The 12772-nt window shown below is 44.8% G+C and overlaps 1 protein-coding gene across 1 annotated transcript in view; it reads left to right on the top strand.

The window, feature by feature from the left end:
- The window catches only part of abcb6b (ATP binding cassette subfamily B member 6 (LAN blood group) b), a gene marked incomplete at both ends in the record, with an annotated part of 66603 nt that extends 55900 nt beyond the window's left edge, over positions 1-10703 (top strand). Inside the window, 2 exons of the mRNA XM_079254287.1 lie at positions 7135-7203; positions 10589-10703. Coding sequence (XP_079110413.1) covers positions 7135-7203; positions 10589-10703 — 184 coding nt within the window. The remainder of the gene's footprint in view (positions 1-7134; positions 7204-10588) is intronic.
- Positions 10704-12772: the final 2069 nt, after the last annotated feature.

The following is a 12772-nucleotide window of genomic DNA, read 5'->3' as shown; positions in this document are numbered from 1 at the left end:
AAAGTCTGAAGTGACGTCAGACGTGAATGGATTGTAGAGCTGGTTGCCATGGCAACCCTTGTTTACGTGGTTCTATCAGCTGGTGATGATGTTGATGGTTCTGGAAGTGGTTCCGAACCGTCTGTGAGCAGAACGGTTTCTATGCGGGTCCAGCTTTACATTGTTCTTTCATCCGATGATGCTGCAGCTTCTTAGCGTCAGCAGCAACAGATGGAGTCTGGGCCTCAGATCAGGACCAGTCTGGCCTTTAATTAGATTAAAACACGCGGTCCAAAAGGACGAGTCATGGTCTCGGCTTTAATGCTTCCTCTCATCGTATGAGATGGAGATTTGTTTCTTTGGCTTTTGAAAGGACTTGCTGATTAATTCGCAGCATCCTGGAACCTGAACGCCTGACTGGAAACGGATGGCTTCCTGTTACGACTCAACGCCCAGACGGCTCTCCCAACAAACACAAAACCCATCTGATTTAAGGAGTCAAACCTCGTTTCCATTGAACCAGGGACACGTTGCTGTGCAATGTTTCGCTTTCACTGCGTTAGAGTTTAATATTGATGAGAAATATACACCTGTCCCGAACTGGATTGACCCCAACAAACTGGCCTGAACCAGATCCGTCCCTACAAACCGGTCCCAAACCGGATCGGTCTAATCCTTAACAGGTTTCTGCATTTATCTTTAACTAGACTACTGTCTTCTAGTCCTTTCAGGTCTCCCTACAGTCCATCAGACAGCTGCAGTTGGTCCAGAACGCTGCTGATCCAGTCCTCACTAAAACCAGGAAACTGATCAGAGAAATCCAGTCTTCAGATCTTCAGACTGGATGCTAAATCTTCTGTTAGTTTATCAAACACTGAATGGTTTCGGACCAAAATCCATTCAGGATCTTCTGGTTTCTTTTGAGCCAACCAGAACCCTGATTGGGATCAGATCTACTTTATGATCCAGAACTGAACCTGGAGGCAGCGTTCAGTTTTTATGCTGCTTACATGTGGAACAAAGTCCCAGAAACCTGCAGGTCTGCAGAAACTCTTTTCATTAAAACAACTGTTCATTCCTCCCTCTGGATCCTTTTTTCTATTTTCTTTTTTTTCTTTTTATTTCATGACTTTTTCTAAAGTACAGGAGCTATTTTATGTTGGCTTGATGTAGTTTTATTGCTAAACAGCCGTTGTCAAGCTACAGCGCGCTTCTCTCATTCAACTGTCAAAGGCAGCTGATCTGAACCAGGTGATTAACACGTTGCTATGGTGATGCTAGCAGCAGTGTAATAAAACTGATTCACCTTACTAAACTATGTGTGCATATTTACAAAAATACTGTTGGCGTCAGACTTCTCCCTGACCAGGAATAAACTACTGTAACAAGCGTAATGAAGCTGATGTTGGCTGTTGCTACGGAAACGTGCTGCAACATAATCATCCCACGTTGCAGATCCGTCTCTGTGTTGTTTCTACAAAGTTCTGTCAGTTACGTATGCTGTTATCCTAGTTGCTTTTTGTACTGCTTCACCTCAAACATCACGTCTGCATGGAAACATTGTGTCTCCATGGAAACGTCACGTCTGTATGGAAACGTCACGTCTCCATGGAAACGTCACGCCTCCATAGAAACATCACGTCTCCATGGAAACATCACGTCTCCATGGAAACATCACATCTGCATGGAAACGTCACGTCTCCTTAGAAACGTCACGTCTACATGGATACGTCACGTCTCCATAGCAACATCACGTCTGCATGGAAACCTCACATCTGCATGGAAACGTCATGTCTGCAGGCTGACTTGAGAAAAAACATTCTGCTTTTACAGGCTTGTTTTTATGAAAAGAACCAGGCGAACCGAGGTTAACACAAATTTCTTGAAGTTTTATGGGATAAATGAGTAAAACTCAGGTGGGAATGTTGAATTTAACGTCTAAATAATGATGCTTCTGAGAAACATCCAGTAATGTTTCCTGTCTTGTTGATGGACTTGATGTTTCCTGGTTAGTTGGTTTCCTGGAGGTGAGCAAGCAACATGCATGATACAAACACGATCACCCTGTTGCCAAATGCCTTTAAATGGTTTTTGTGTTCCTCCCAACCTAAAATCCAGGATGTGGACCTCATTTATGGAACATTCTGCCTGCATGTAAACACCCGGAGTGTTTTTTTCCAAATGAAATGCCTGAATGGGTGAAGAAAAGCCCCTTGACATCCGCCGTCTCTGGCGAGAGATATTTCTTCCTGTGACCGAGGTTTTCTATCAAATATTGAAGGCGGCTGTCCAAAGATAGCCTTCTCTGACATTAAAGCGCCGCGGTGGCTCGGCTGAAGCTGAAAGTAACATTCATCAGTTTGGAGAGGAAAGGGGGCAAACACCAGCATGTACAAAAATATCATTTCCTCCTGTTCTTTCTGCAAAATTTACCTACAAACTGTAGAAATTCTGGACTCATGAGAAATCGTTCAGCTGTAAACGTCAGGAAGTGAAAAGATCTCCAGAATCCAGAGCAGAGAAGAAGCGGCGAGATGACTGAGCCACTGTAATCAGAGGTTCATCAGAGAGTGGTCATAAATATTAACTTTAATAATTTACAGACGAGTTCATTCAGAGTTCTCCAACCCAGAAGGACTCGGCTGTGTCCGCTGCACATGTGCAGTAGGAATGACAGAAGTGTTTTCTGTTGTTGACGGCAGCTGCTTTTCTTTTATCGGACAGCTGAATGTTTAACGTCCACTTGCACTTCCAGCCTCTCCGTCCGCTTCTCGCCACTTTCACGCTCATGTTAGTCATGAAAGATGAAGAAAGAAAACCTTGCATCCTTGTCGGATTATTTCAATCTTTTCAGAAAACATAAACTCACCGTCCGCCCTGTAGAACCGAGTCAGACCTGCTTTTTCAGTTTCGGTATGAAAGATTAAACAAGGAGCTTTTGCTTTGTAATGACATGACACGTACTCTGCGTAGGAGGGAAACCTGGCGTAGGAGGGAAACCTGGCGTAGGAGGGAAACCTGGCGTAGGAGGGAAACTCGGCGTAGGAGGGAAACTCGGCGTAGGAGGGAAACCTGGCGTAGGAGGGAAACCTGGCGTAGGAGGGAAACTCGGCGTAGGAGGGAAACTCGGCGTAGGAGGGAAACTCGGCGTAGGAGGGAAACTCGGCGTAGGAGGGAAACTCGGCGTAGGAGGGAAACTCGGCGTAGGAGGGAAACCTGGCGTAGGAGGGAAACTCGGCGTAGGAGGGAAACTCGGCGTAGGAGGGAAACTCGGCGTAGGAGGGAAACTCGGCGTAGGAGGGAAACTCGGCGTAGGAGGGAAACCTGGTGTAGGAGGGAAACTCGGCGTAGGAGGGAAACTCGGCGTAGGAGGGAAACCTGGCGTTGGAGGGAAACCTGGTGTAGGAGGGAAACTCGGCGTAGGAGGGAAACTCGGCGTAGGAGGGAAACTCGGCGTAGGAGGGAAACTCGGCGTAGGAGGGAAACCTGGCGTAGGAGGGAAACCTGGCGTAGGAGGGAAACTCGGCGTAGGAGGGAAACTCGGCGTAGGAGGGAAACTCGGCGTAGGAGGGAAACCTGGTGTAGGAGGGAAACCTGGTGTAGGAGGGAAACTCGGCGTAGGAGGGAAACTCGGCGTAGGAGGGAAACTCGGCGTAGGAGGGAAACCTGGCGTAGGAGGGAAACCTGGCGTAGGAGGGGAACTCGGCGTAGGAGGGAAACCTGGCGTAGGAGGGAAACCTGGCGTAGGAGGGAAACCTGGCGTAGGAGGGAAACCTGGCGTAGGAGGGAAACCTGGTGTAGGAGGGAAACTCGGCGTAGGAGGGAAACTCGGCGTAGGAGGGAAACCTGGCGTAGGAGGGAAACCTGGCGTAGGAGGGAAACCTGGTGTAGGAGGGAAACTCGGCGTAGGAGGGAAACTCGGCGTAGGAGGGAAACTCGGCGTAGGAGGGAAACTCGGCGTAGGAGGGAAACCTGGCGTAGGAGGGAAACCTGGTGTAGGAGGGAAACTCGGCGTAGGAGGGAAACTCTGCGTAGGAGGGAAACTCGGCGTAGGAGGGAAACTCGGCGTAGGAGGGAAACCTGGCGTAGGAGGGAAACCTGGCGTAGGAGGGAAACCTGGCGTAGGAGGGAAACCTGGCGTAGGAGGGAAACTCGGCGTAGGAGGGAAACTCGGCGTAGGAGGGAAACCTGGCGTAGGAGGGAAACTCGGCGTAGGAGGGAAACCTGGCGTAGGAGGGAAACCTGGCGTAGGAGGGAAACCTGGCGTAGGAGGGAAACTCGGCGTAGGAGGGAAACTCGGCGTAGGAGGGAAACTCGGCGTAGGAGGGAAACCTGGCGTAGGGGGGAAACCTGGCGTAGGAGGGAAACCTGGCGTAGGAGGGAAACTCGGCGTAGGAGGGAAACTCGGCGTACACTTTTGATATGTCTTACTACCACGAGACGTGTTCAGCAGTATTTACTTCATCTTCATCTTCTTCATCTTCATCTTCTGCCGCTTATCCGGGGTCGGGTCGCGGGGGCAGCAGCCTAAGCAGGGAAGCCCAGACTTCCCTCTCCCCAGCCACATTTGCAAACTCTGCGGGGGGATCCCGAGGCGTTCCCAGGCCAGCCGAGAGATGTAATCCCTCCAGCGTGTCCTGGGTCTTCCCCGGGGTCTCCTCCCAGAGGGACGTGCCTGGAACACCTCACCAGGGAGGTCCAGGAGGCATCCTGACCAGATGCCGGAGCCACCTCAACTGGTTCCTCTCGATGCGGAGGAGCAGCGGCTCTACTCTGATCTCCTCCCGGATGACCGAGCTCCTCACCCTATCTCTAAGGGAGAGCCCGGCCACCCTGCGGAGGAAACTCATTTCAGCCGCCTGTATACGAGATCTCCTTCTTTCGGTCACGACCCACAGCTCATGACCATAGGTGAGGGTAGGAACGTAGATCGACTGGTAAATCGAGAGCTTCGCCTTCTGGCTCAGCTCCTTCTTCACCACGACAGACCGGCGCAGAGTCCGCATTACTGCAGACGCTGCACCGATCCGGGCGGATCTCATCCATCCATGTTGGAACATGGTGTTCGTTATGGACAATCCATGACGAGCACAGAAGTCCAATAACAAAACACCATTTGGGTTCAGAGGGGGGGGACCATGCCTCCTAATCACTCCCCTCCAGGTCTCACTCTCATTGCCCACGTGAGCATTGAAGTCCCCCAGCAGAACAATGGAGTCCCCAGAAGGAGCACCCTCCAGCACTCCCTCCAAGGACTCCAGAAAGGGTGGGTACTCTGAACTGCTGTTCGGTGCATAAGCACAGACAACAGTCAGGACCCGTCCCCCCACCCGGAGGCGGAGGGAAACTACCCTTTCATCCACCGGGGTAAACCCCAACGTGCAGGCACCAAGCTGGGGGCTGATGAGAATGCCCACACCTGCTCAGCACCTCTCACCATGAGCAACTCCAGAGCCAGCTACAGTCCCTAGAGCCAGCTTCTGCAGCCGGGGATCGGACCACCAGGGTCCCCGCCCCTTGCTGCTGCCCAGCTTACATTGCACCCGACCCCTACGGCTCCTCCCACAGATGGTGAGCCCACAGGAGGTGGGGCCCATGTAACCCTTTCAGGCTGAGCCTGACCGGGCCCCATGGGCGAAGGCCCGGCCACCAGACACTCGCTCTCGTACCCCACCTCCAGGCCTGGCTCCAGAGGGGGGTCCCGGTAACCCGCGTCCGGGCAAGGGAACATTTCTGCTTGTGTTTATCATAGGAGTTGATGAGCCGACGAGCCGTGCTTGGTCTGGTCCCTCCCCTAGACACCTGTTTGCCATGGGTGACCCTACCAGGGGCATAAAGCCCCCAACAACATAGCTGCTAGGATCTTCGGGACGCACAAACCCCTCCACCACGATAAGGTGACGGCTCAGGGAGGGGAGTATTTACTGTGTTGTTTTCTTTTTACCCTGAAATCACCCTGAGTTTGTTGACAGGCTGAACTGGTCTAGGGACAATCTGTAAGAATTTCTCCCATTTTACATTGGCATTGTGTATCAAACCAAAAATGCATGCCCAGAAATAAAACGTATTGTCATTATTAGTAGTATTCTATCTCCTCACCTCTTCGAATGCCTGCAGCAACAACGGTAGCCACTGTGGGTCAAAAAGCATCATCAACACAGATGAAATAAAAACACATTATCATTAGTTTTCACTCAGGTGAAGAAGTTTGTGATTTCATAAATATTGCAAACTGTGTGGCATCATTAGCCCGGTTACATCCGGATCTTCTCCTCTGGTGGAAAGGTATCTTCACCTGGTTTCGATAGCTTTCATAGTGGTGGTAAAGTCAAACTAAAAGCAGGTGGAAGGCTTTACACGCTGCATTTACTGGGACAAAAAGCTGCTGTTTACTACGACACTGAAAGCTGCAGAAAGCAGGGTGGGAGGGTTTATAACTCATCTGTGTAGATGTTATTTCATCTGGAAATTCATACCCTTTTGATTGACAGGTACCTGATACCCAGCAGCAAGAAGGCAAAGCGTAGCACAACTGTGGTTGTTAGCTAGCTGAAAGTGAACTTTAGCTTTAGCCTGTGGTAGCTGGTTTGCTCCCGTTAGCTTCAAGTTAACGGTCTTAGCTCTTTGCTACAGGCGGCTCAGAGAACCCGCTCAGCTTCAAATCTTTGCACATTTTTGTATATTTCGGGAGCAAAGACACGGGTGACGCTTCCAAGATGGCGACATGGGAGGTGCCCATCGAGCTTCAGTTCAGCTCTTTGAAACCTACAGGTGATGTCATGGAGGCTCTAATGCTGGCTTGCAAGAAACCGCATTCTTATTCTGTGTTAGTGCTATTTGTCCCTTACTAGCATCCATAGTTTCAAGATGGCTGACTGTCAGACAGTGGCTTACCCATCGTATGTATAAACAAATCTTCACTTCCAAGACTGTGTCCGATTATTATCGGAGGTCGTGATACACCAGTGATAATGCATGTAGAAAAGCAGTCAACAGCAAATCTTACATAATGTCCCTTTAATGATAAACAATAATCCTGCTGAGACACTGTGAGATGTGAACATATGAAAGCTGCTAATGATACTAAATACCCTCCACCATTATTAAACTGACGTAAGGAGACTAAAAAAGATGCATGTTCATCCGACGTTGCAGGTTGTCCACCATCGTGGTGGCAGACCAGATCCTGGTGCTTGACAGAGGGCAGGTTGCAGAGCGAGGAAGGTAAGGCTGATGGCAGGAAGTGCTGCATCTCAAGATGTGTGAGCGTGTTACACCTCAATGACCATGTGTGTCCTAAGTGCCTGCAAATTTGTTATCTGTTGATCAAAACCCAAGAGTGTGTTTTGTCTTGCTTTTAAACCTCCTGGTATCTTTTCTAGCAGCCAGAGGCATGCACACACACGTGCACACACACACACACACACTGATGCATACAAGCCTTTGATATAGGAGCTGGGTCTGAAGACTTCCTTTTCCACACAACCTCGGTAAAGAGGACAACACTGAGGTATTGATAAGAGCTCACCTGAGAGTTGATTCGATCACACAGTCGTTTCTGTTCGGCCCTGCAGGCGTGTTCGCTGAACACCGAAACAAAACCATCCATCTTTTGATTGACCCTGTGATGTAAACATCAGCCGACCCGTTTAACCTCCGGTGTGGTTGAACAGGAAGAGCGCTCATCTTGTCCTCGGGCTGTTAAATTTATCCTACAAACACTGTGGACATTAAGGTTACACACATCACCTTAGCACTGATCCCACACCTGGGCTAATAAGACAAATATAAAGGATGTAGGTGGAGTTTTGACATGAATCCTGCAGCTAATTCTGTTTTTTAATCTTTATGAAATTAAATGAAATTAAATGAAAAATACTTTATTAATCCCCCAAGGGAAATTCAATTCATTCATTCATTCCATTCATCTGATACATATCTGATACCTCCTGGTCTGGAATAAATGTACCTGCTGCCTGTCTTTGGTTTAAATCGACTGGTTTCTTGGTTAATTCTGGTAAAACGAGGAGTTTTTGCTCAAGACTACTGTAAATTATATGAGCTTAAAAATCAGATAAGTGGCACATCATGCTCTAATCAAAAGGGATGAATATAAACCCGGTCATTTCCAGTCTATTATTAGATTTCTTTTCAAATACGTTGCGACGTAACTTTGTGTAAACTTCAAAACATGTAGTACTGGAACATAGCGGCATCGTCTTAGGGTTAGCTAAGGAAGCTAACATCATTCACACGCCGACTTCGCGCCACTGCACGTTCTTCTTCTGCGTTCTGCTCATGTTGTGGCAACAGCGCTTCCACCATTTTAACAGAGGATGTAGAATGATGGAAGAAAAACTAATATTTTTCTCACATGTGCAGATTTAAAAGAAAGCAGTGAAGCAGATCTACGCGGTTGTGTTGTGGTCACTAAAGAAGTGGGTACAATCTCAATTTTTCACCCTTTTTTTTTTTTTAAAACAGAAAATAAGTATCCCCGAAAAACACTTTCAGAAAAAGTGACATGTAGGACTACTATCAGTAGATCTGCTCATTGTCACGTAGTTTCTGCTCTTCGGTTTCAGGGAGGAAGGGTTATGATATGACTAAACCAGTACTGGGACACAGACTGGTGAGAGACAGGCTCATAGACTTATATACATATATCAGTTTTATGTCTATGTTCAGGCTGAAGTTAACTCTGCCGATGGCTAACTGCACCAGTGTAGCTAACCTTAGCAGAGCTGCTGGTTGATGCAGGTATTGTGCAGAGATGTTTTTAATTGTAAAAGCAGCATCACAGGGGTTTAGAAGTGGTTATACTTAATGCTGACAGATAAAGATGTGGGTATACTCCATATACCCGCATGTACCCTGGACTAAACTACGTACTACATACGTGAAGTGTTGAGGAAAACTCTATCTTCTGATTTGTCATAATCATATATCTGCCATTTCATCCACACCAAAGCTCATTCCCTGATTTCTGAAGTTATCAGATAATCCAAGTGGTCACATAGAAACAAAATGTTAAGTACTTTTTCAGATGACTGCCACTATCTTAATTTGAGAATTCAGATTAACACAGATTTCTCCTCAATCCTCCGATGTTTTGTGCATGTGGACCTGAATATCTGGATTATATCAAGCTTTTACATTTGCCCATGTGCAAAAAAACTGCATTGTTTCCATCTTTTTACCTTCTTCGGTTAAACAACTGAAGCGATGAGTCACAATGCGAGTGGAACTCGAGAAAACCACGATGACGGGCAGCCGTGGGAAGTCAGAGGAAACTAAGGAAAGCTTATTAGCTTTCCCATTAGCAGCTAATGCTAATACTGCTAGCGCCACCATGTTTATCAAAGACCAGATGTTTTGAAAATTACTACATATGTACTATAAAAGCAACTTATTAATAGACTGAAAATTGAGATATTTTATACTGCATTTCAGAAGTGCATGTAGATATGTAAAATCTGATTATTACAGTAATCTGATTACTCCCGGATATATGATTTTGATGGTCAAAGTCTCTGATAGAACTTAATTAGATTATTTATCTACATGATCATGTTAATAATCTGATAATTCCAGAAAGCAGATATTTCTTACCTGCTTCATTTCCATGTACACTTGCTGGATATGGATGTGCACAGTAATACTTCCAGGGTCATTGAGTGTAATTTGTGTCTACATTTGTGTTTATATGGTAGCTTTAAGGTGTATCACACACCACCAGCAGCTGCTACCAACAAAGCCGTAAAGCGGGGATTGAGAAAGGTGCTGTTGAACCCCCAAACATTGCTCAAACACTTCCCAACACTACAGGAGGAAGTGTTTGATTAGCAGCTTACTAGAATATCATGTCCCACCTTTAACAAGGTTTCCATTATTTTATCCTCACTCCTCTGCTAGCTGATCAACAAATGAAAAAGTAATAAAAAACATTTATTCTTTTTTATTTAAGTCTGTGAAAACCCTAAAGCATCTGTCAAACACCTAAATCATTGTTTATTTTTATTTACTTTAAAATGGATATTTCATATCTGCAGAAATATTAACTGGATCCAAAGCTGTAAAAGACTGAGTTTGCAGGTGCTTCAATGATCCAAATTAGCAAGAAAATGTGCTTTCAAATTAGGCAGCCATACTATAAAGTATTTATAGACCTAAAATGGTCAGCCATAATTTAAAGCTTTTTCGACATCACTTCTTTGCACTTCACCTCTTAGCCCTGCATTTATTTCCCTCCCTTTACCGTTTCCATTTCATCCTTCTTTCCCTTTCTGTTGGCCTCCATCTGTCTCGTTTTGCGCCAACCTGTTCTGTCTCTTGCCCTCTCAGCCTCTATTTCTGACCCTTTCTGTCTCCTTCTGTCTGGCAGTCCAGACACTAACACACTTTTGGTTTTATTTATTCATAGTAAAGTTGGCTAAAGTTTGCATTTTTATTTTTACAGCTTAACTCGGTCCTTAAAGCAGCCCTGGTGTTGTAAGAGACTACAAGTAGCTTCCTGTTTGTTGTTCTGTATTTTTGTTTAATCTTTTTACTTAACAGAAATTTTAGTCAAGGTAAAGGTTGTGATTTTATCATGTTGTTTTGTGTTTAGACATGAAGAGCTGATGCTGCAGGGAGGATTGTACGCAGCTATGTGGAAGAAACAGCAGCAGAGTCCAGGAGAGCAAATCAGGACACAGAACGACGACTTCATTCAAGACACTTAATGCTAAATTTAATATGAAAATGTGTGATGCACTAAGTCCTTTAGCAACATTGGCAAAATGTTCACCTCCTTTGAATCTAGCTACAGCCAAAACATCTCCAGTGTAAACTGAGCGTCTAAACAAGCTAACATTAGCATTTGGTTAGCTTTAACAGGATCATTTTAGATGCTACAACAGTCTGAACAGGATCATATCAGCCACCAAATTAGCCTGAGCGAGACTAAAGGGCACATTTTGTGCTACATTAACCTGACCAGGCTAACAGTTGTAACATTAGCCTGAGCAAGGTAGCATTACCTGTTACATTGCATTAGACAAGAAGGCATAAAGTGCTATATTAGCCTGATCAAAGTGACTTTAGCTGCTACATTAGCTTTAAAAAGGTTGAATTAGATGCTACATTACACTGAACAAGATCAAAAGAAGCTTCTACATTAGCTTGAATAATGTAGCTTCACCTGCTACATTATTCTGAACAAGAAATATTATCTGCCACTTTAGTCAAAACAACGTAGCTTTAGTTACTACTTCAGCCTGAACCAACTAACATTACCATTCAGTTAGCTTAAATAAGGTAATATTTGTCTTTATTTTAGCTTGAACAAGTGACATTAGCTGTTACATTATGCTGTGCAAGGTAGCTTTAGCCATAATATCAGCCTAAACAAGCTAAATGAGCCTGATCCTAGCCTAAAGAAAGTAATGTTAGTCAGGAGGCTACTTTAGTCCGAGCAAGGCAACATTACATTACCCTTTGGTTGTCCCAAAAAAGCTGTCATATTAGCCTGAACAACCAAACTTTAGCCTTAAGTTGGTTAAGTTTTTACTACATTAGCCTGAACAAGCTCTTATTAGCTATGACGTAGGTTATATATTTTATTTTGGCCAAATGGCTAAAACAAGGCTGTTGTGACTGAAAAACTGTCCACAGAGGTTTTGAGTGAGCATCAAATTCATTGTGTTTATTTTCTGTTCTTTCAGAGTCTGAGGTGATTTCTCTTTTTCTTCATTGTTCTTCGTAACACTAATACTCAAAATAAATATTTTTTTATATTCTACAGGTTAAACTTAGAAAATTCCTGCTGTCAAAAGCCAAAGTGATAATGTTACTCAGATTGTTTTGGTAAAAACATCCTGGATAGGCTGAAAGTGCTGGTGTCAAAGGTTAGGGTTTGGCGTAAACCTAAACGTGCACCCTGAGGGCTTACTCGGACAAATTAAGAGAATTTGTCAGGCAGACTTTTGTTTGATTACTAATAAAAACGTTGAAAATTAATAAAGGTATGTGAAATTTTCAGTTTAAACAAACATTTCACACATTTTGGAGACAAATTGTTACCAATATGCTTTCAAGCACATTAAAATGAAGATGGCTATTGTGTCTGGTCCATGCAGTACAAAACAGGATATAACTGTTTTATATAAAAAAAAAAAATAAATAAAAAGCTAGTTTGCCATCTTTAAATTTTACTTAAATTGATCTATGATAGATAAAAATTAACACAGAATTATTAACAAACGTAAAAGTAGATAGTTTGGAAGAGTGCAAAGCACTACATACCTTGAGAGATTGCTCCATGTGATGTTTTAAATTTTTTCGCTTTCTAGGTTGCTCACTTTTTATGCTTTATGTTGACTTATACTGATGTGTCTGAACGTGGCGTTTATGTCTATCAGGTCAGTGATTTGTAGATGCAAGCGAGACAAGTAAATCTCATGTACGTCACGTTCTAAAAGCACTTTATTGATTATAGTTTGTGATTCACTGCATGCATCTAGAAACGGCTCAAATTACACGGCATTCTGTACAGATCAAAACACAAGCTGAATATGCACATATTGTCATTTTCTGCTCTGAAATGTCCCACGCAAGTTCATTGAATCAAAATCAACATTTTAACCGAACAAACTTCCGATGTAAGGTCAGAAGACACATCTGCACATCACACAGCAGGAAGGGAAGCAGCAACATCTGGCCTGTGCTTGACGGGATCATGGTAGACGTCGACAAACATCACAGTGCAGAACATCACATATGCTGGAAGAGTGAGGACGAGTGAACATTGTGC

This window comes from Telmatherina bonti, assembly GCF_933228915.1.
Source record: "Telmatherina bonti genome assembly, chromosome: 15".
NCBI lineage: Eukaryota > Metazoa > Chordata > Actinopteri > Atheriniformes > Telmatherinidae > Telmatherina > Telmatherina bonti.
This window is presented reverse-complemented; position numbering and strand designations above follow the sequence as displayed.